The sequence below is a fragment of the Maylandia zebra genome, linkage group LG7, assembly GCF_041146795.1.
Source record: "Maylandia zebra isolate NMK-2024a linkage group LG7, Mzebra_GT3a, whole genome shotgun sequence".
In the NCBI taxonomy this organism is placed as follows: domain Eukaryota; kingdom Metazoa; phylum Chordata; class Actinopteri; order Cichliformes; family Cichlidae; genus Maylandia; species Maylandia zebra.
Window position 1 is genome coordinate 30856117 of NC_135173.1, and position 20032 is coordinate 30876148.

Below are 20032 nucleotides of genomic sequence, written 5' to 3' on the forward strand. Positions count from 1 at the left end.
TGTTATATTTTTACATGCTGTAGTGCCATTTTTGGGAGCATTTCAAGTTGCTATACATCAATACAACTGTTATAGCCCAAATTTTCATAATATGCATGCATTAAGGGCATAGTAATTACATAAATTGCAAAAAGTGCAATAAACTACAAAAATTTTTTTAAATCGTTTTTGTTTTTTTTAACATATATTTCTAGTTAGAGAAATTTAAGAGGCTTATCGCTCTAAACTGCAAATACAAAAAAGTTGCACAAAATAGTTTCCCACCACAGGAAATTTATTTTAAGTGTCTTCATGGTTTTATTTTTGAAATACACCAATTTTTATATACTGCAGGAAAAACGAAAACAAATATTACAGTGCAAATTTGCAAAAGAGCAGCATGTGCATCACAATAAACTATTTCCAGCAGTGCAATATGAGTCCTAAGCGTCCCAGAAACGACACAGAAAGTCATAAAGTCAAAGATAACTTTTAAAAACACCAGTATAGGCTCATCAGGCCCTGATGGTAAAAGACTACATTTTCGCGAAAATGACGTCACTTCCGGTTTCCGGCAGGTCATGGCGGACATGCGATAGTTCGTGGTGATGTCTATTCCAACCTAAGAAGTGTTACGAACAACTGATTGGCTCGGCAAAGCGTGTTTCTGGAATATTATGTTTTTGTTGCTGCAAGTGCTTTTTATGCAGTTTTTGCAAAGCTATATGTGGAAGGAAACTGTGACCTAGGACAAGCTGATGGCATAAGATGTAAGTACAACTCCTCCGGTTTCATATGCAAAAAAAATTTTTGCACTAGCTTACGTGGTTGCAGTTCTACAGGGATTTAAAAGTAGTTGCGCAAAACGGAGCATGCCGCTCTGACCGGTTTTAAAGGGTTAAACATTTAATTAGCGTTCTGCCTGCACAGAATGGATAGTCAAACAAATTGAATAATCATAAATACGTATCCCTAGCCCCATTTTATATTTATTACTTTATTTTTGTATTCTCATTATTTTATAATTATAGCACTATAATATATAATAAAGGAAGGATTCTGGATCAGCACCATGATGCAAACTTGTGGCCATAGTATATACAGTATAGATTTTTTAAATTTATTACTAATGATATAACGTTGGTGAGAGTTTTTAAGTGTGGATAATTAAATAATACATTAATCCAATAGCAAATTTCACCTTGCTCTCAGATGGACAGCAAGTGGAGAGCAGAGATGGACAGTAACGCGTTACTTGTAATGCGTTACTGTAATCTGATTACTTTTTTCAAGTAACGAGTAAAGTAAGGGATTACTATTTCAAAATCGGTAATTAGATTACCGTTACTTTCCCGTAGGAACCCTGCGTTACTGCGTTACTAAAACCATGATTTTTTTGCGAGAATGTCTCATGACAGTGACGTAAGCAAGTGCGACGTTAATGACAAAAGCTGTGTGCATATCAACAATGGATCATATATGAAGTGTGGGAGAGAGTATGAGCGTGCAGCGTTTAAAGCGTGGAAGTACTGACCTTACTTTAAGTTTGATTCCATAAAAAGTTACAAAAACATTAGTGTCCGTTGTGCGTGGGAAGAAAACTTCTTTTTACAGCGAAAAAAACCCTAAACTTCCAAGCAAGCACCGAGTGTGCAACGACGTAATGGGAAATTCACAGAGAAACTCGCGGATTCTTCCACTGACCGCTGCGGCACACCTGCACCAGGGTAAACCTCCGCCTACCCCACTCCTGCTTTACAGGTGAAAATAGAGCAACAGGACCACTAGTCTTTGACTTTATTTATTTTCTGCTGTGTTTTACTTGCATCTATTTGAAAGAGTGAGTGTAAACACAAAAAATATTTTATTTTATGTGCTGGAATGTGCAGAAAATAGGTTTAAATGTTAAACTAATTTCTTCCAGTCAGAGAATGTTGCATATAATTAAAGTTTTGCTTGATGCATAAAGTTAAAAGATTAAAACTGATAAAACAAGTTAAAAAAAAAAGGTACTTTTCCATTTGATTACATTTTGTATGATGGATTATGCAGAAAAAGTAGAATTGGGCTGAAAGATCTATCGCTTTATCACCTCTTCAGGTTGTAAATCGTGTTTTTAAAAAGTAACTAAGTAACTAAGTAATTAATTACTTTTGAAAATAAGTAATCAGTAAAGTAACGGGATTACTTTTTGGGGGAAGTAATCAGTAATTAGTTACTGATTACTTTTTTCAAGTAACTTGACCAACACTGGTGGAGAGTGATAAATGAGATGAGGAGATGGAAGGAGGAAGAGCTGCACAGAGTGAGTCACAGACAGAGCCTAGTTTATTTCCCACAGTTGTTTCAATCACTTGCTTTATGATTCCAAGCGCTGTCACCAATCTTTGCATTTTATTATCATCTAATAACACTTGTTTAATCAGCTACCATTTCTCCTATGGACTTTTTGATGTCTACAGTTTCAGATCAACACAAACCTGCCCTCCAGCACAATCAGCAGCAGGAGCAGCAGTAACCCCTCAACAGCATCATTGTAATATATAGGTAAAATATAAGCTATGTTTGCTTTGCGTAGTCCCCACCTGATGACAGTGATATAGTATGATGCAATTCCATATTAGATTCTTGATGAATGTGGGTTGTTGTTATTCAGCCTGGTTCTATGTGCCCCTTTTTTTAAAAACTTTGAGCACCTGCCCTTTCAAACATCTCTGCACAGCCCTGCTGAACTTGTGTTTTGACCGGACTTCGGGCTCACAGATAGGAGGATGGAGGACAAAACAGATGGTGTAGAAATAAGACCATGCTCTGTCCAAACATGCTTTCGAGCTCCTTGGAGGTCCTCCTCTGCTGGCTGAACTTGTTCCTGGCCTTCCTCCAGGGGCTCAAACACAGAGTTTACAGTCAGTCAGCTGGCTGTTCTACTGTTTGTTGACCTGGAGACACATCACAGCACAGCAATCAGGCTTTCTACGGCAATTCTATCCTATCCTCAAATGAAAAGGAGCAGCTTCACTCTCAGCTACAAACGTGCTCAGTACCTGACGATAGAGATGAAGACCAAGGATCATGAGTACAATGACCAGCAGGACTACCAGTGGGATGACAACACCTTTAACAACATCTGAGTGTGTGGGATCTAATAAAGACACATTCACAGTCAACAAGCATCATTAAAGAGATAATTCATTCAGTCAAGGCCTCTGGATGTCTGGGGCCTGGATCTCCTCCATGCCTGCTTCATGCCCTGGTGGATGGGTTTCTGGCTCCCCACACTCCATTTAACAGATCGTTAAATGGAAAAACCTTTTTAATACAAGCACACTGATCCACACAGGTGTGCACACGGGTGTTCACTGTTCACAGACACAAACAACATCTTTCTTGGCTGCTACCTCAAAGCACATTGTGCGCAGTCGGACCTGCGTGCTGCACAACAACATTCAATATTTAATATTGACTAGTGATGGGAATTCCGGCTATTTTTAGTGAACCGGCTCTTTTGGCTTCCAACCGGCCTGTTTGTACATGCTTTGGAGTTTTTACACAATTTGGAGTTTGTACGTGCTTTGTCTCTAGGGGCCAGCGTAAATATACTTTTATTTATTCACTCAACATAAAATGTAATAAATAAATTATAAAATACAAAAACCAACTATTCACATTTCAACTTTTAACTATTTAAATTTCCAGCTTTTTCCTTTTAAACAAATTTAAAGCGAAACAACACAAAACACTGCAAACCACAACACAATTAAACATCAATTAAAATATTCAAAACAAAAAGAAGATGTATATTCTCTGTCATATGGACCTGCATGAATAAACTTTCTGAATCCTTTATAGTAATCATCCACAACTATTTTCAGTTGTGGATGATTACAATGCCTTTCTAATGTGATGTTGTTGTCCCTGGCTCTCTTTCTCTCTCTTTTCCTCCCGCTCTGTTCCTGTGCTACTGCAAGTGTAACTACCGCCCCTCCCCCCTGTGAAGCGAAAAAAAGTGCGAGAGAGAGGGTGAGAGAAAGAAAAAACAAAACAAAAAAAACACGTCGTTCACTTCAAAGATCCGGCTCTAAGAGCTGTTTCGCGATCGACACATCACTAGCATTTACTGTTATTTACACTTAGCATGATTATTGCGATGGTGCTGTGTTTATTATGTTGCTCTCTTTTTTTGCTTGTTTTCTCTTGTTTTCTTTTTTTTTTCTCTCAACAGGTGATCCAGGAGGTTTTTTTTCTTTTTAAGTGTCCTTTCTCACTTTCCCTGTTCTCCTCTGTTTTTCCTTCATCTTTCTTTCTCCCTGTCCTATTCCCCAGCCATGTCTGTCCCATCTGTAACAACTGAAAATAAAATAAAATAAATCCGTTGGGTATCTTTGTTGACCTTCAGACATCAATTCTGATGGTTAAAGAACCAAACGGGACAGGCAAATATAAGAAATTGGCATTTTTCATAGATTTAACTTAAGACGTCAAAATTGCTGCACTTTGGTGGCAAGTTTCTAGCACAATAGTGATTTAAAAAAACAATGTAAAATTGAGTTCCTGCCAAGTTATCTGTTATGTGTAGACACAACACTGGTTGATCAGTCAGGTACAAGGACTGGACTGAAAATGAGTGATAAAGCAGCTAATGTCCAAAGAAAAACAGTGAAAGACCTTCAAAAAGCTGGAGACCTATTGCTCAAGACCACATGTGGTCATGTGATAAAGTACAAAAATACTTACTGCATATTTATGGCTAATATTTCTATGTATCTCAGAATACTGCAGTGTATGCATCAAAGTAGTAGTACCATAACTCATAACCTGAACCTCTCTGTTATTTAACGCTGCCCTGAACACAAACCCAGCAGCCTCTGCTTCAACTTACCTGACACAGTGACAGATAGCAGGGGGCTCTCAGAGGACAAGTCATGGTAAAAAACATAGACGTGATAAATGCAACTGTAGTTTCCTTGGTGGGTGGGCTCTGCAGCAGGAAACAGGAAGTGGGCGGAGTGATTGACAGCTGGCTGGGTGTAGTTGTACGCCGTGTTGGATGAGGTGAAGGTGAGCTGGAAGGAGCCCCCCGGGTACTGTGGCTGGATGGAGCAGCTGATGGTGAAGTTTGAGCCCCTGGACACCTGAAGCCCCTGCTGCTGGGCCATGGAGACCCCATTCATGAAGGACACAGAGATGATTGGCTGAACCAGCAGGTCTGTAAACATTGAGATGATGCAAGGTGAGGTCACATCTACCTTCTGTAAAAAAAATGTAGCAGGATCTCAGCTGGGTGCACTCTCTCCAAAATCATTTACTGTAAACACCAGAGCATATGTCTGCTCCTCGAGCCCTCTCTCGAACCATTAACCTCCAGTTTTCCCGTCTGGTGGACAGTTTGTGTTCTTCATTCAATTTGTTTCAGTTTTCAGGTTGTTTTAGTCACAGCAGCTCTTTATCTCCTTTCTCATCCCGACTTGTCTGTTTTATTTCCATCCAGTTTGGAGATGAACTTACATTTTAAGTTAGTAACTGGTTTGCTGGTGAACACTGATTGTCTACAACAGATGCAACAGTCAAGGTAAAATGGCTTTCTTTTGACATTGGGTATTAATATGTGTTAACTTTTAGTTTGCAAAGTTTTCATGTCACAATTATACAAATGATTCCACTAATTATGTCCAGATACTTTTTTGGTGTTGCTACTTCAGTATCAGCTAACTGAGCAGATTTTGTCTTTTAGGGTTCAGATGGTAACTCTTTTTGCCATTTAAGAAAAGTCTGAGATGGTTAAGTTAAATGAGACAGGCAAAAGGAAATACAGGAATTCAGGTGTCTTTACTGGTCAAGCAGATAATAAATAACTGAAATAAAAATGGAATGAAGCATTTGATAAAATTTCCCAGAAAGTATGAACATATTTCAGAAGAGCAGTGATCGTGACAAACAAGAACTAAACCCTGCAAAGTCGATAAGATAAGGATATGTGATAGATGATTCTGCTTACCTTTGCAGGTGACATTCAGGGTTAGGAAAGAGGAAGATGATTTTGCACATTCTCTCAGAGCAGATCCGGAGTGAACACAATCAGGCTCAATTTTCAACACAGAAATCTCAGAGGGCTCATTTTTCCATTGTATAGAAAATGCAGAGCCACAGCCCAAATGTTCACAGACGACATGTGCCTCCTTCAGATCCCAGTCAAAATAATCGATTGTTCTCCACTTTCCCACTTTCACCTCCAGCATGCCTGCACAGCGACTGGCTTGGCCCACCAACCTGACAGGCTCTGAACAGAAAGCAGAGTTGTTACATAAGTCATTATTTTGACAGTGCTGAGTTGTTTTCCCTGAGAATCTGTTCAGTATAGGTTTGAGATAAATGTTCTTAAATTCTGCCCCACACAAACGTTTTTAAACCTTATTGATGAAACACTGCAGCACGACCTGGAAATTTAAAGAAAAGGACCAAACTAAAACTGTATTTAACCTCCTTTATGTTTACTTATTTAACACTCTGAGAGAGCAAAGAACCGTCAGCCTGCTCTCTGAGTCCAATTTCATCCACCTCTTGTGTGAGGAGGACGTTCTTCCTCACTTCTTCTCCCTTCTTCTGCTTTTCTCCTCCTTCTCCTACTCCAGTCTCCAACAATTAAGGTAAACTGGGAACCGCTTATTTAGTCACTCTAGCCTCGTCTCCACTGGACATTTTAACCCTATATAAATAGCTTTAATAGCTGCAGGTCCAAGAAACTGACTGTACCTGTCTACAGACTTGTCTCTCTGTCTCTGTCCTTCTGCCTTTGTCTCTGGGCAGGCAGGTGAGTGACAAATGAGGTAACCAGCTTGAGAGCGTAGGCGAGTTAAAATGACAGAGTTCTTCAATTCAAACAGGCTTAAAGGAATCCGTGCTGAAGCTCTGGCATATGTGCTAAAACAACTACACAGTGCTTCAGAAGCACAGTGTCGAGGCTTCATTAGTCTGGCCAGAGTGAGGTGATCAATGATGTCCAAAGATTCATTCGTCCCTTTTATGGTGCCTGATCCAGTGGATTACAAAGGATTAAATGATTGGTATGATCATTTATGTGTATAATGTATAAAAATATACATATACATTACAATACTACATTTAAACATACCTATCCCCTGGTTTATTACATGAGCATGTGGATGCAGGGACCTGACAGCAGAGGTATACTGCCAATATGTACATAAAATGTGCTGGGAGTATGCAGAGAGTCATCAGTAAAAGAATAAAGTGAGTTTGAACCACAAAAAGCTGCAGCTCCTCTTCTACCTGAGCAGCTGAGTCCAACAGCTTTGCCAGGTGAGCAGCTGTTTCTAGCTGAGCCTGAGCTTCTACAGTCCAGGAGAGCAGACTCATGGCCTCCACACTGGAACTCTTTGCTCCACACTGGAGCCTCCACTTCTCCATAGAGCGCCCCCTGGAGGACCGAAGGAGGCCCACAGCCGAGCTCCCTACAGACCACCTCTGCATCCTGCTGGTCAAAGTCAGCTTCACACACTGAGGACCAGCTCTGGTCAGACTTCACCTCCAGTCTGCCTGAACACAGACTGGAACCATTCAGCAGCCTGACAGAGTCTGGAGACATCAGAGAAGATCAAACAGAGAGATCAGAGACAGCAGAGACATGTTTCAGCTGTCAGTGATTTGTTTTTGTGGTGCGTCAATATCAGCAAATATTTACTAAATTTTCTACTTTTTCTGAAAAATAAAATGATACTATTTTAGAGAATACTCCAAAGATTCAAAAGGGTTACTTTAAGAAGTGCCTTGACTACAGGTGGCTGTGTGGGTGTCAGGATACTGATGAGCCACAGATGGACTGATAGAAGAAGTCTTTTCAGGCTTATCTGCTGCTGCAGATGATGTGCTACTATTCTACCTGGTCTTTGTGTCTGGTGCATCAGTGTCACTGATGGGCTGACCTGAGCAGGTGAGCTCCACGGCAGAGGAGAAGCCTTCTGTTGTTACACAGTTCCTCAGAGCAGATCCTGACTGAACACAGGTAGAATTGACCCCCCACACTGAGCTTTGTGGGGACTGTTCTATAGAAACAGCGGAGCCACAGTCCAGATGTTTACAGAATACAGCTGCTTCCTTCAGGGTACAGTCAATGAATTGCAATGGTTTCCACTCTCCCAGATGTTTCACCTGCAGTGTACCTCCGCAGTGATTGGCTCCTCCCACCAACCTGACATCATCAGACTCTGAACAGAAAGCAGAGCGTCATCAGTAAAGAAGCAATTTTACTTCTGAAACGATGAGAGACAAATGCGAGTCACGATTTTCCCTCAGTGATTGTTCATTTCACTTTAATTTTTCTGTGTACCTGTTGAATCTTGTTTTCCATAAGCCTGAATTCCTGAGGAGAAAATCAGAGAACCATCAGCATAAAGCAGGATTCTGTGGAGCTCAGCTGTGGACATAACTCTTAGTGTTAGGGTGATTTTGATAATAGTTGTCATTCTTGCACTTAAATTTGTAGCCTTGTTTCAAACTGTATGATTAAAGACATTCTTCTGTTTCTATTGTCCTCCCCTACATGTAGAATGGTGGGGGAAGCTACAGTGTTTAACTGCAGGCACATCCTATGTAAACGTTCTGTTTTCTTATTTAGTAAACTTGCTGCCCTTTATGGCCTCACCTATGCTTGTGTATGGTGTACCATTAAAGGGGTTAAGCCATATACAGGGTGAGGGGAGATGACCCTTTGTGATCAACAGGAAGTCACTTATTTGGGTTTTAACCTGCAAACACGCACGCACATGCACACGCACACGCACACGCACGCACACGGGTTGACAATGGGTGGTGCTTGTGTATTCACAGAATAAAAGGCTGCAGGGAAGGGTCGGTCATTTGAGGTCGGGTGAAGAGCTGCAGCCTGATCCGACCAGGCTTCCCTTGCAAGTTAAAACGGATCGCTGTTTGTCTTGCTTTGTTCACGGGTGATAAGTCTCTGAACCAGCAGGGCCTGCAAGCTCAGACCCAAAACTCAGGTTTTGTCTGATTAGTATCTTCTGCACTCTCAGAAATAGGGGTACCAAAGTGTACCAAAAAGGGTACAAATGCTTGTCACTGGGGGTGTTCCTTTTTGAAGGACATTTCTGTACCCTTTAGGCTTGGTACATTTTTGTACCTTATGAAGTTGTACCATCTGAAGTACAATCATGTACTTTCCTAAGACATAAATGTACCTTGAAACTATAGTACAGAAATGTTCCCTTGAAAAGGGTACAATAGGGTACCTATGAGGGTACCCCCCCAGCGACAACCTATTTCGTACCTAAAGAGACAAAAATGTACCCCCAATAGTCCAAAATATTTGGTTATTTAACCATTTATTTTCGATAATAGAATCACATCAAAGCACTTAAACAACCACAGGAATACATCCTTGATTACATTCGTATATTGCCATAGGACATAGGTGTCAAACTCTGGCCCGCGGGCCAAATTTGGCCCGCAGCCTAATTACATTTGGCCCGCGAAGCCATACCAGATTACTATTAGAGCTGGCCTACTGGTATTATACAGCTAATATATACATTGTTTAGTATTAAGCTTTGCTTGTTCCACATTCAGTTTTTCACCAAAACTTGTTTGAGTCCATAAGAAGAGATTCATTCTTATATCTGGAGGAAGATATTTTTCAATAAATATTAATGTTAGCCCGCGACCTTGTTCTAGATTTGAATTTTGGCCCACTGTGTATTTGAGTTTGACACCCCTGCCATAGGACATGTCAAGAAAAATACATTCATTTAAAAAAAAAAAAAAAAAAAAAAAAAGAAGAAGAAAAAAAGTAAACAATCACATAAAGACATTAAACACCTGAACACAATGTTTTGACGGATCACAGAGATGGCATGTATTTAAAAAACTGTCCACACAAATGTTTTGCTCTACTTCAACAAGCACGCACATACATACGCACGCACGCACACATACATACATACATAAAAATGTTCTTGCAATCACGTCACACAGAATACCTCAAGGACACAAACCGCCTATCATCAACTTAATAGGTGTCTAGAGCTTGAAAGTCTAATTCATTTCCTGGATTGAACAGGATCCAGTCATTGTCAACTGCCACTTGGTAAGCATGGAAATGACATTCACAAGTGCAAGGAAGTAACAGTTTCCCACACAATACCCAACAAGTATCAACATTCAAAATATACTTGATTTTAAAGAATTGAGGTATGGCTTCAGTGTGTACATGGCCAACTACAAAAACATCCTCAAGTTCATATTTGACACTGCTGACAGATATAGCAGACACACGCTGAAGCACTTTATCCTGAAAATGCACATCTGTAAAACTTTTGTTCATTTCCAGAGCATTCTGTAAGTCACCTGGCAGAGATGAAAATGGCACACTGACACTTGTGCTGAGTGAATGTTCAAAGTCAACAAGCAACTTATCTGAAGAAAACTCCCAGCACTGTTTCATTTGATGACGATTGCTAAGAGTTGCAGTGATGTTTACAAAGTTTTTGCATTTACTCGCTAGATTTTTGAAATATTGATGCTTGCTTTCATATCTCATACACCACAAAGGGCGAAGAGGACCATACATCAAAATCAGCATTGGGTAGTCAATAAGGTAGTGACACTTGGGTGGGGGCGTATTTAATAGAGTTGGTTAAGTACCCTGGCGACACTTACTGGCAGGGGTTTGTCTCCCTGGTCTCCTATGTTGACAATGCAGTTCTGAAGAAAGACAAGTGTTTTCTTGAAGTATGCAGGGTAGGTCATGTTGAACACGAAGAAGGTGGAGAATGCTGAGATGTAGGCCTCATCCAGCGAGCGGCACGAGCAAACATCCACTCCTTCAACTGTCACAACACGGCGACACTGTCTTAAGAGGGCAGTTGTCCAACTCTTATCCTTCATTCGAATGGTTGGGTATGGACTCGTGGGAGTATTCTGCAGAAGAGGAAGAAAAACATTAGTATACAGTATGTTTAAGCAATATGTGCCAAGTGGATTTTCAACAGATTCCTCAAATTACCTTCTTTATTTGCTAGAAAACAAAACTGTCTATTCTGATAACCTGTAAACATGGCCCATACTCCAAACAAAAAGCTTCTTGACCAATGACTGTTGTGGTAGTGTTTGATAAGCTGCTAAAGTTTGACATAATATTCAAGGGCAAAAGCAATCACCCCTGACAGTGACAGTACCTGTGAAGAAGAATTTCCCTAAGGGGACAATAAAGGTCTATCTATCTATATAAACACCAGACAAAACCCAAGAGCACAGCAGCACTGTGGATTAACAGCAGTGTTTCCCCTACATTAGCTTAGCTGTGATGCTGAACCGCAGCTGAATTCAGCTCCATGCCAACAAAACACCAAGAATGAAACTTGTGGCCAAAGGCTATGCATTGCATCATGCATTTACCTCTCCAAGGATGATGAAATCTTCTATCTTCTCCTTGAAGATGGATGGCAAGAGAAGTGCCCCCTTGAAGTCAATTCCTAGGTCATACAGATGCAAATGCACTTCATTAGATTTTGATAGCATGCAAATTCCCATTAACATGCTCTTCACATGACACTATGGTACATCAATTATCTTTGGAAGAGAGAGCAAATGAATTGTCACAAAATTTACTATTTGTATGAGGTCAAAATAGCACCTGTAATGTCTTCAGCCAGTGCATTCTCTCTTGCCTCCATGTAGACCTTCTTCAGTGGCAAATCCTTGGTCATTTGAAGAACAGCAGTGAAGTTTTTGCTAAAGCGGCGACAGATGTTGTCTTGGCAGGGATGCATTAAATCAACCTCATCACACAACTGGAAATGAAAAGAGCAGAATAGACAAAAGAATGACATTTTACATTGAGGATTTAAACTTTTGACATGTTTAAAGACACAGACTGGAGATAAACGTAAAGTGCTTTAACCCTTGAACAAAAATTCTAAAGCTAATAAACAGCTTGATTAATCAGTTAGTACAGAAAATAATAATAATCAGATTTAGAGACAAAAAAAATCATTAGCTGTTTCCCCAATCATCTTAACAATTCTTGGGTTGCAGACAGTGTCCCTGCGCAGAGCTTACAGTTCTCATATTCGAAAATCCCAAATCCCACTAAGTAGGTGGAATGGTACAAATGTGTACCTTCCATTGTTTAAAATCCCTTTGAGCGGGAAACACGTTAGATGGGATGAATTTTGCTTAGAGAACGATTTTGTTAATAGCTATATTTACATACTAGCATGTTTTGAGAAATTATTGATTTTTTTACATTGTTGTACACGGTTAGTGACTATTTATTGATAAAACACTGGAATACGGCGGGCAGACAGACGTTGAACATTCCACCAACAGTCTAAATAGTCCACATTTGTACCTTTCTTTGTTTAAAACTTAGCTAACTGCTAGCATTCACCCATGTTAAAGCTAGCTCTTCGGACTTTTGCTAACTCTACACAAAATCACACCCGACTTACCTCTAAACCTTTGCGCCTCGTCGTCTGACATCAATGCCTTCTTCCATCAACTTTTTAAGGAGCTCCTCCGTGGATAACCCCCTGAGAGTCATTTTCTGCGTCAACGCTAGTCAGCGCGGAGGCGGAGCACTCATCGCTGCTGGCTTTTCAGCCTTTGGGATTAATGCGCGTTGCGAACTTGATACATGGACATTGTGGTATTAATGCGTTTGGAAACCGTTATGCTGTCTTGGCGAACTATATTTGTAACTTACAAAATGTAGTCACCGTAACATAAAAATCTGCTTGACATTTTAACTTCCAAAGAACCTCGGTTTAACTTGATGTTGCAAATTCCATAAAAACCTCCCAATTAATGAACAATTCTAGGATGTAGTAAAAGCGAAAAAGTAAATGGCCAAACATAACAGTAATATGATTTCACGTTTTTGAAAGATTTAAAACATTAAAAAATTATAACTGGAACTTAATAAAATGGAAATGGACCAGTTTTTTTTAACATCATTTGGTTGTGCCTGCATGTCATTGTGTGTGTTTTTAAAATATAATTTAACATAACTTACACAAAGGTAGGTTACAGATATTCTTTGCATCATAGGATAATTTATGTACAGAGGAGAGGACCAACAGATTTGATTATAACATGTAGCTTTTATGAGCACACTCACATCTCATATGAATTTTACAATTAACCAGGCCCATCCAGATTTTCCCATGCTGACCCATTAACACATTCTGTCACTGTCACTGCAGTACAGGTCAAAATGGTACAGATTTGTACTTTATTTCAAATTGTACCTTTAAAGGGGCATTTCTGGACTTTTAAAGACCAGTATTGTACTTTTAAGGGAACATTTTTTTTAAATGTACCTATAGGTACAAAAATGTTCTTCTCTCGTACCTCTATTTCTGAGAGTGTGTCAGTATCTTATATAATATCTAAATAACCAGAGTGCAGAGTACAGAAGTCAAAGACTGATTTAAAAGCATGAACAACGTGATCAAATAAAATTTAGTTCAATTCAGTTTTATTTATATAGCTAAATACCAATAAAAGTCACCTCAAGGTGCTGTATTGCTTTTGTTTTTCACAGATGCAGTCTTGTAAACTTTTTTTAAACACATGTTGATCTTGAATCAAATCCCTGAAGAGCATGAACAGTTTCCAACTGGAAATGACACCATTATTATTTACTACTGGTTATTATTACTTGTAGTTTGGTGCTATACAAATAAAATTGAATCAAACTTAACTGAATTATTAAACATAGTATGTGAAGAAAACTCCTCATTTACATTTTAAAAAATGGAGCATAGATATTTATGATTCAAACGAGAGCAGCACAATATTGGGGATGCAGTCAAAATTAAGAGAATGATAAATTATAAAAAATGTAATATCATCTGTAAAGCATCTGATTGACAAAAGCACATGTTTTTCAGCATGACAATGATCAGAAACACTGCAGTAAAAGCATACCTAGACAGTGTAGAATAAAAAGGGGATGTTTTTTCCTCTTCTAGTTTCATTATTTTAATATGGCACGATTAGTTCATTAGAATCATATAACCAGCTTTGCATTAAATATATACTGAAGTTTTTGATCTTACATTAGCCTTTGTATTACAGTGATTGTTATAACTCTAGTTTGATTTTCTACTTACAGGTACCAGAATAATATGATCTTTCATTGCAGATGTGACCATGATCAACTTATACATATTGCAGTTTGTTGCTTATTATAGAGTTGTGCTCAAGTTAATTAAGGGTTAAAAGCTACAGTCAGCGTGAATGTCTGACTGATCTATGGAGGGGAAAGGCTTCGAGCATAGAGGGCCGCACGCGCTTACATACCACTGATATCATATTATTCTTTGTGGTCTTTTATTCAATTATGTTTTTTGCTAAGTTTAAAGTGGTAGTTAATTAAACAACATGCTTACAGTACATATAATACATATAATCTAGGAATGTGTCCGGCCTGAGGTCTTAACTCATTTGGAGTCTCACTATATTTTGCTCTACTTGGTAACAGATGACCAGAGTCAATAATTAGCCTCAGAGACCCTGAGGGCTTGAAGTTTATTACCTTGTTTGGAAGGTGTTATAGAAAGGAGAAGTTCTATGTCTGTTTGTAGCCATTAAAGATGTACAAGATGCACGATTAACTGTGACTAATGTCTGGAACCTATTTTGATCTGTCATTACGCATGAAGGGGCGTTCTAATACCCTGATTTTTACAAAACTATGGAGATGTGTTTTTTGTGATGAGATCTGAGGCTGTCTGCATACAGTTTCCATCTCCCACGGGTGTGACCATTAAAATCATCGTTTGACTTGACCCGGCCGGACCAGTGTTGTTATTGTGGTGTTTCTCCTGTCTCCATCCCCAATATTTTGAACCATAACAACAGACAGACAGTGGAACACTGTCAGTCATGGACTCCCCAGAGCCTGAATATTCCTGACAGAGAGCAAAACAAAAGGCAGAAACACCAAGAGAAGTGCTTTGAATGTCCTTCAAGAAGAGATGACAGAGAACTGCTCAGAGAGCTCAGATTGAGCTGAAGTATGAAGCTGCTGACACCAAATATTGACTTTCAAACTTGTTTTCATTAGTGCAATAAAAACAAATCAAAGCAGTCCTACCTGAGCCCCACAGCAGCAGCAGCAGCAGCACAAACAGCTGATCCATGTCCGGATAAACGTGTTTCTGTCTGTGCTCTGCTATGTTCATCACATGCTGTCTGGTTTATAAATTTAGGTTACACTAGTTTCGTTATAATAGAAGAATTTGCTAAAAGAAAAAAACAAAAGCACAGGGAGGCGAGTTGTGTGTATCTGCCAAGAGAATCTCATCTTACTCATCACATGATCAGAATTCCCATCGTTTATGTTTACTTTTCTCTGTTCTGTATGAGTCTGTCACAAGAGTAAAAACATAAACTCAGTTATTACTAATGCTGAAATTATTAAGAATCCAGCAGCCAGAGTCCACAAGTAAACCACCAAACCAATCTTATCCAGGAGGAAACTGTCTCTCAGTGCAGCTGGTTTAAGGTGTAAATCTCCAACTTTTACTAGTGAATACACATCTGTTCAGTTACTATTGCTGAATTCATTAACACAAGGGTGACAGTGGGTAAAGAACAGTCACCAAAGAAAGTTTTTCCTCATGCAGTCATTGGGTGTTAGTGTAAATGTGAATGTTAGACAAGGCACATAGATGCAGAATAAATAAAATATATGTGTGTCTGTGTGTGGTTAAGTGAAGGAGGCTTTTAGTAAAAGTCACTTGGACTGCTCAAGTATGAGCAGATTGACCAATCAGAGCCATGTGTAATGCAGAACTGAGTGATGGAAAAATGTAGACAGAGGAAACAGCACTGAGTTCTTTCAAAGCAGCAGTCATATTCTTGTAAAAATGGTGATTTGTGTGGGCTGAATAAACTCCACCCACCCCGTAATAGGTCAGCATTTCTGATTATCCCCCAGTCCAGTTGAAAATTTTTAAACAGGAGGAAGACCACACTGGTGAAATTCACTGCTGATAGTTAATAAAGTGTAACTTGGTTTTGCAAAAAACAGTCAATAAAAGATACATCAGACCGAGAATGATATATGAGATAAATGAAAACATATCTCATGTCAAAGGTTAGGAAGTCTCAAAACTCTGATTATGGAAGAAAGTCTTCTGTGTCTGTGTTTGTGCACATCTTAAAGCACAGAAAATGATTTGGAAGCAAACAGAAAAGGACAATAACTGTTAAAAGAAAAACAACTGAGCTGAAATAAGACGAGTTGCTGAAATCAAGGACCAAGAGCCTTAGCTGGATCAAAAAGTACCACCCAACATACCTAATATAAAACATAGCAAGAGGAAAACAACACAAGACAGCACATTCAGATAAAATGAGTCACACTCCAATAATTCATCCCACATGTTGGTAAAAAATCCAGAACTGAAATCCTGTTTCCAGGAAGAAAGCCACAAGAGTCCATGCAAAGCATTAGCTGCGGCTTAGAAATTCTCAGGAAAGTGCAAAAATTCAGCATGGAGATGTCCTGAATGCAGGTGTCATGCCAGAAAATGAAGACCAAAACAAAATGTTGGCCAATATGAAAAACACAGTAAGATAATGCCACTTCCAATACAACACTAACAATGCTTCTTTACCAGGAACAGAAATCTAGTGTTTGATAGTGATGCACTGAAATATGCACGTCTGAACCTTTTGAGAATGGTGGTGAAAGAAACACTGAGCAGCAGAGACAGCGAGTAATTGTTTAAGACTAAGGCATCTTGGAACGGTTTGAAAAGATGTTCTTAGAGGTTTGTGTCAGTGTATGCTATAATGCCATGGAGTTTGTGTAACTGTTCGGCAGTGTGAACAACCATCTTTGAACAGAGGTGGTGGTTTATGACACCAACTGTCTGCCATCTATAATCGAGTTTTGAGATCCCTTCCCAGAAGCCTTAACGCCCACTCACATCCTGGGCCATTTGACCTCAATAAATCACATGATAGGGTGCAGCTAGGTTTCACAATGGGTTCACCTTGCCTGATTGTGACTCATACCCGTTTTCACACCTTGGCTCATGTGAGAGGAGTGTGAGCGTGTTAATCACTGCCCTGCACCCTTCCTTTGGAACCCCTGGAGCCCTTGTAACAGCCGTTATGGTGTGGTGTCCCTTTAAGACACCCAAGTCGAGGGTTGATGGTGTCATCAGTGTGTGCCACTGCTCTCTCGCTCTCTCTCTGTGATTATGAGGACACGTGCCTTCACGCTCGTGCTTAACGAGGGACGGACTTATGTTTTCTTTTCGAGACCCTTTTTTTGTTTTGTTTGCAGCGCTTGGGTTGTATGAACGCTGGGCATTTTGTTGTTGAGCCGCAGCTCATTAAAGAACCACCGTGGATTACTGATACCAGTGTGGGTGTGTATCCTTCCGCCTAGCCTGCTAGGTGTTTTGCCGCCTCTTCTCAACCACACAACACAACCCAACGTTACAAAATGGCGCCCGAACATCTTCTCTTGGACCTCAGTATGCAGTATCTTCGAGCAGCGGATGATTGATACACTGAAAGGTACATAGAGGAGAAGTAGAGCTAGTAGTAGCCTGCCATACTTCGCGGAGACAGACCAGGCTGGCCTCGACGCGGACGTCCGATTCGCCGGATCACGGAAGTGTGTTTCTACGGCAACGAGTGGAGCCGCCGCAGCGCTGATTTCGGGATGTATTATCGTCATCTGCCGAACGCCTTTACTGCGACATTTTTGGATTAACGTGGATTCACGCTACTTGGACGCGAGATGGATGCCGCTTCTTCATAGTTTCTGAAGAACATGTAAGCGGAGTAAAGCGCACCGGATTTTTTTTTACCTTCCTCGCCAGCTGAGCTCACGCTGCAGACTTTGCTTCGTTCGTACGGTCTCTGCAGGTGGGAACTTTTCCACGGGACAAACCTCTATACCGCGTCAGGACTGGACAAGTCTGGTGTCCTCTGGAAAATCGCCAAACTGATGTTGTGAGTGTATTTAAAAAAAAAAAAAAAAGAAGAAAAAAGAAGAACGCTGTCTATATTTCAAACTGATTTGCTATTGATTCTCACTGGCTTAACTGTCCTTATTGAAATGCTGTTTTAAGTGCATCTGACTTGAAAAGGTGTTGCTCATACTCAGTTACTCGTAAGTTTGGATCTATTTTACACCTAAATGCTTTTGATCCAGGGTGTTTGCTCCTTCCACCTCCACGTTTCAAAGTCAGATAAGACATGTGCAGCTAAACTTCAGAATTCACATGTTTCATATATTTTTGTGTGACCAGAACTGAAGTTGATTTCTGCTTAACTGCTACCTTGTATAGATTTGGGTCTTTGATAAGTGTGTATTATGGCTACTCATCCTGACTTGAATGACATGTGTGATGATATAGACTTTATGTTACACCCCAACCGACTTACTGCCAGACATAGTACTGCTGACCTTGGGCATAAAGTGCAAAGTCTGCAAGCAGAGGTTGATATGCTTCAGCAGTGTCTTCATGACTCTTTGGACCTCCAGAGGAATATTCTGGAGCAGTGGACTCAACAAAAACGACCAGTCCCAAAAGTGCCAGCTGCCCAGATTACTCACCCTTTTCCTCAGGCCTCCTCTACCCCATATGTGCCAGGCCTGCCAAGCAGGGAAACGCAACAATCTATCTCAACACCTGGCCCCACGCAGCCTGCCAGAGCCTTGTCCCAATCCCACTCAGATTCACTGGAGCTAATTAATACAACCAGAGTCCTTGCTGCGGCATTGCACCAAGCTAAATTGGAGCCCAAGGTGTTCGCTAATGATGGCAGCCTTCACCCAGAAGAATGGCTGCAGTCTGTTGCTGCTTATAAAACCTCCTTAGACCTAACAGACGCCCAAATCCTCAGAGAGCTGCCACACTTCCTAGCTAAGGAACCAAGAAAGTGGTCTAATGTGCTCATTCCTCACGTATCTACATGGGCTAAGTTTTGTGAACTTTTCAGAACCGTCTTCTTGCCTGCTGACAACCAGGAGCAGATTTTGAGAGGCATCCTGGACTGTTTCCAGCACCCCGAAGAACCTCTGCCAACGTTTGTTGCCCACATGCTCAGTGAATTTAGGAGACTGAGGAACCCACCATCTGAACTGGAGCAAATTGAGCTCATCTGTAACCACGCAGTGGAGAAGTACAGAGTAGCACTGTACGGAACGCCTGTAAAGTCAGTAATTGATCTAGTGCTGCGTGCCCACGAGCTGCATTCTGTTCTTGGCACTAACCTTTCACGGCCCTCCCGAGCTCAGCCGAAAAACAGAGCTGAGGGAGGACCCCGCTGTTTCAAATGTGCCATGCCTGGTGTTACCTCTCGTACGTGCCCTAACTGTTCCACTGATTTTCAGGGAGCTCGACACTCTCCCAGGATGGCTCCGGAGCTTCCCCAAACGCTGTCTCCTGACCAACATCCAGTAGCTCAGCCTGCGGATCCAGATGAAACTGGCGGGGTCAGGGAGACGAGAGCAACGGGCAGGAGGCCGGGAAACTTCAGGGGGGGGAGAGTGTTTCACTGGGGCAACCCTCCCCCCCAACCAATAACTCAGCCCTCATCGTCTTTGTCAAATCAAAGTGTGCCACCAGTGCTCAATCACGTTGAAGATGGAACTTCGCAAGCATCGTGGAACACCCCTCTCAGAGTTAAAGTGAACTTTAATGGGGCGGCTCTGGATGCCACACTAGATACAGGGGCATCTCTTTCAGCAGTAAATGCAGACTTATTATCTGAGAGACACCGAAACCAGTCATTAGAGAATCCGTGGGATTCTCCTCCAATAAGACTGGCCAATGGCACCAACTGCAGTCCATTAGGAATAACCTGGCTGACCATTGGATTTATGGGCAAGCGAGTCTATCAGCGGTTTGTGATAGTGCAGGACCTGTCATCCCCCTTTGTTCTTGGGATGGACTTCATGACTCGCACTTCACTGACAATACATGTCCCAACAAGAACTGTAATTATGGATGATAATCCCCCATGTCTTGATGAACTCTGTGAA

At 40.7% G+C, this 20032-nt stretch overlaps 1 protein-coding gene across 1 annotated transcript in view; it reads right to left on the reverse strand.

Moving 5' to 3' along the window:
• Nucleotides 1-233: 233 nt before the first annotated feature.
• The window catches only part of LOC101470943 (scavenger receptor cysteine-rich type 1 protein M130), a 254258-nt gene continuing 234459 nt past the window's right edge, over nucleotides 234-20032 (reverse strand). The window contains exons 10-13 of the mRNA XM_076886233.1: nucleotides 5975-6256; nucleotides 4859-5185; nucleotides 3024-3121; nucleotides 234-2918 (exon numbers count right to left, since the gene is read on the reverse strand). Of these exons, the coding sequence (XP_076742348.1) occupies nucleotides 2904-2918; nucleotides 3024-3121; nucleotides 4859-5185; nucleotides 5975-6256 (722 nt within the window). The 3' untranslated portion in view covers nucleotides 234-2903. The remainder of the gene's footprint in view (nucleotides 2919-3023; nucleotides 3122-4858; nucleotides 5186-5974; nucleotides 6257-20032) is intronic.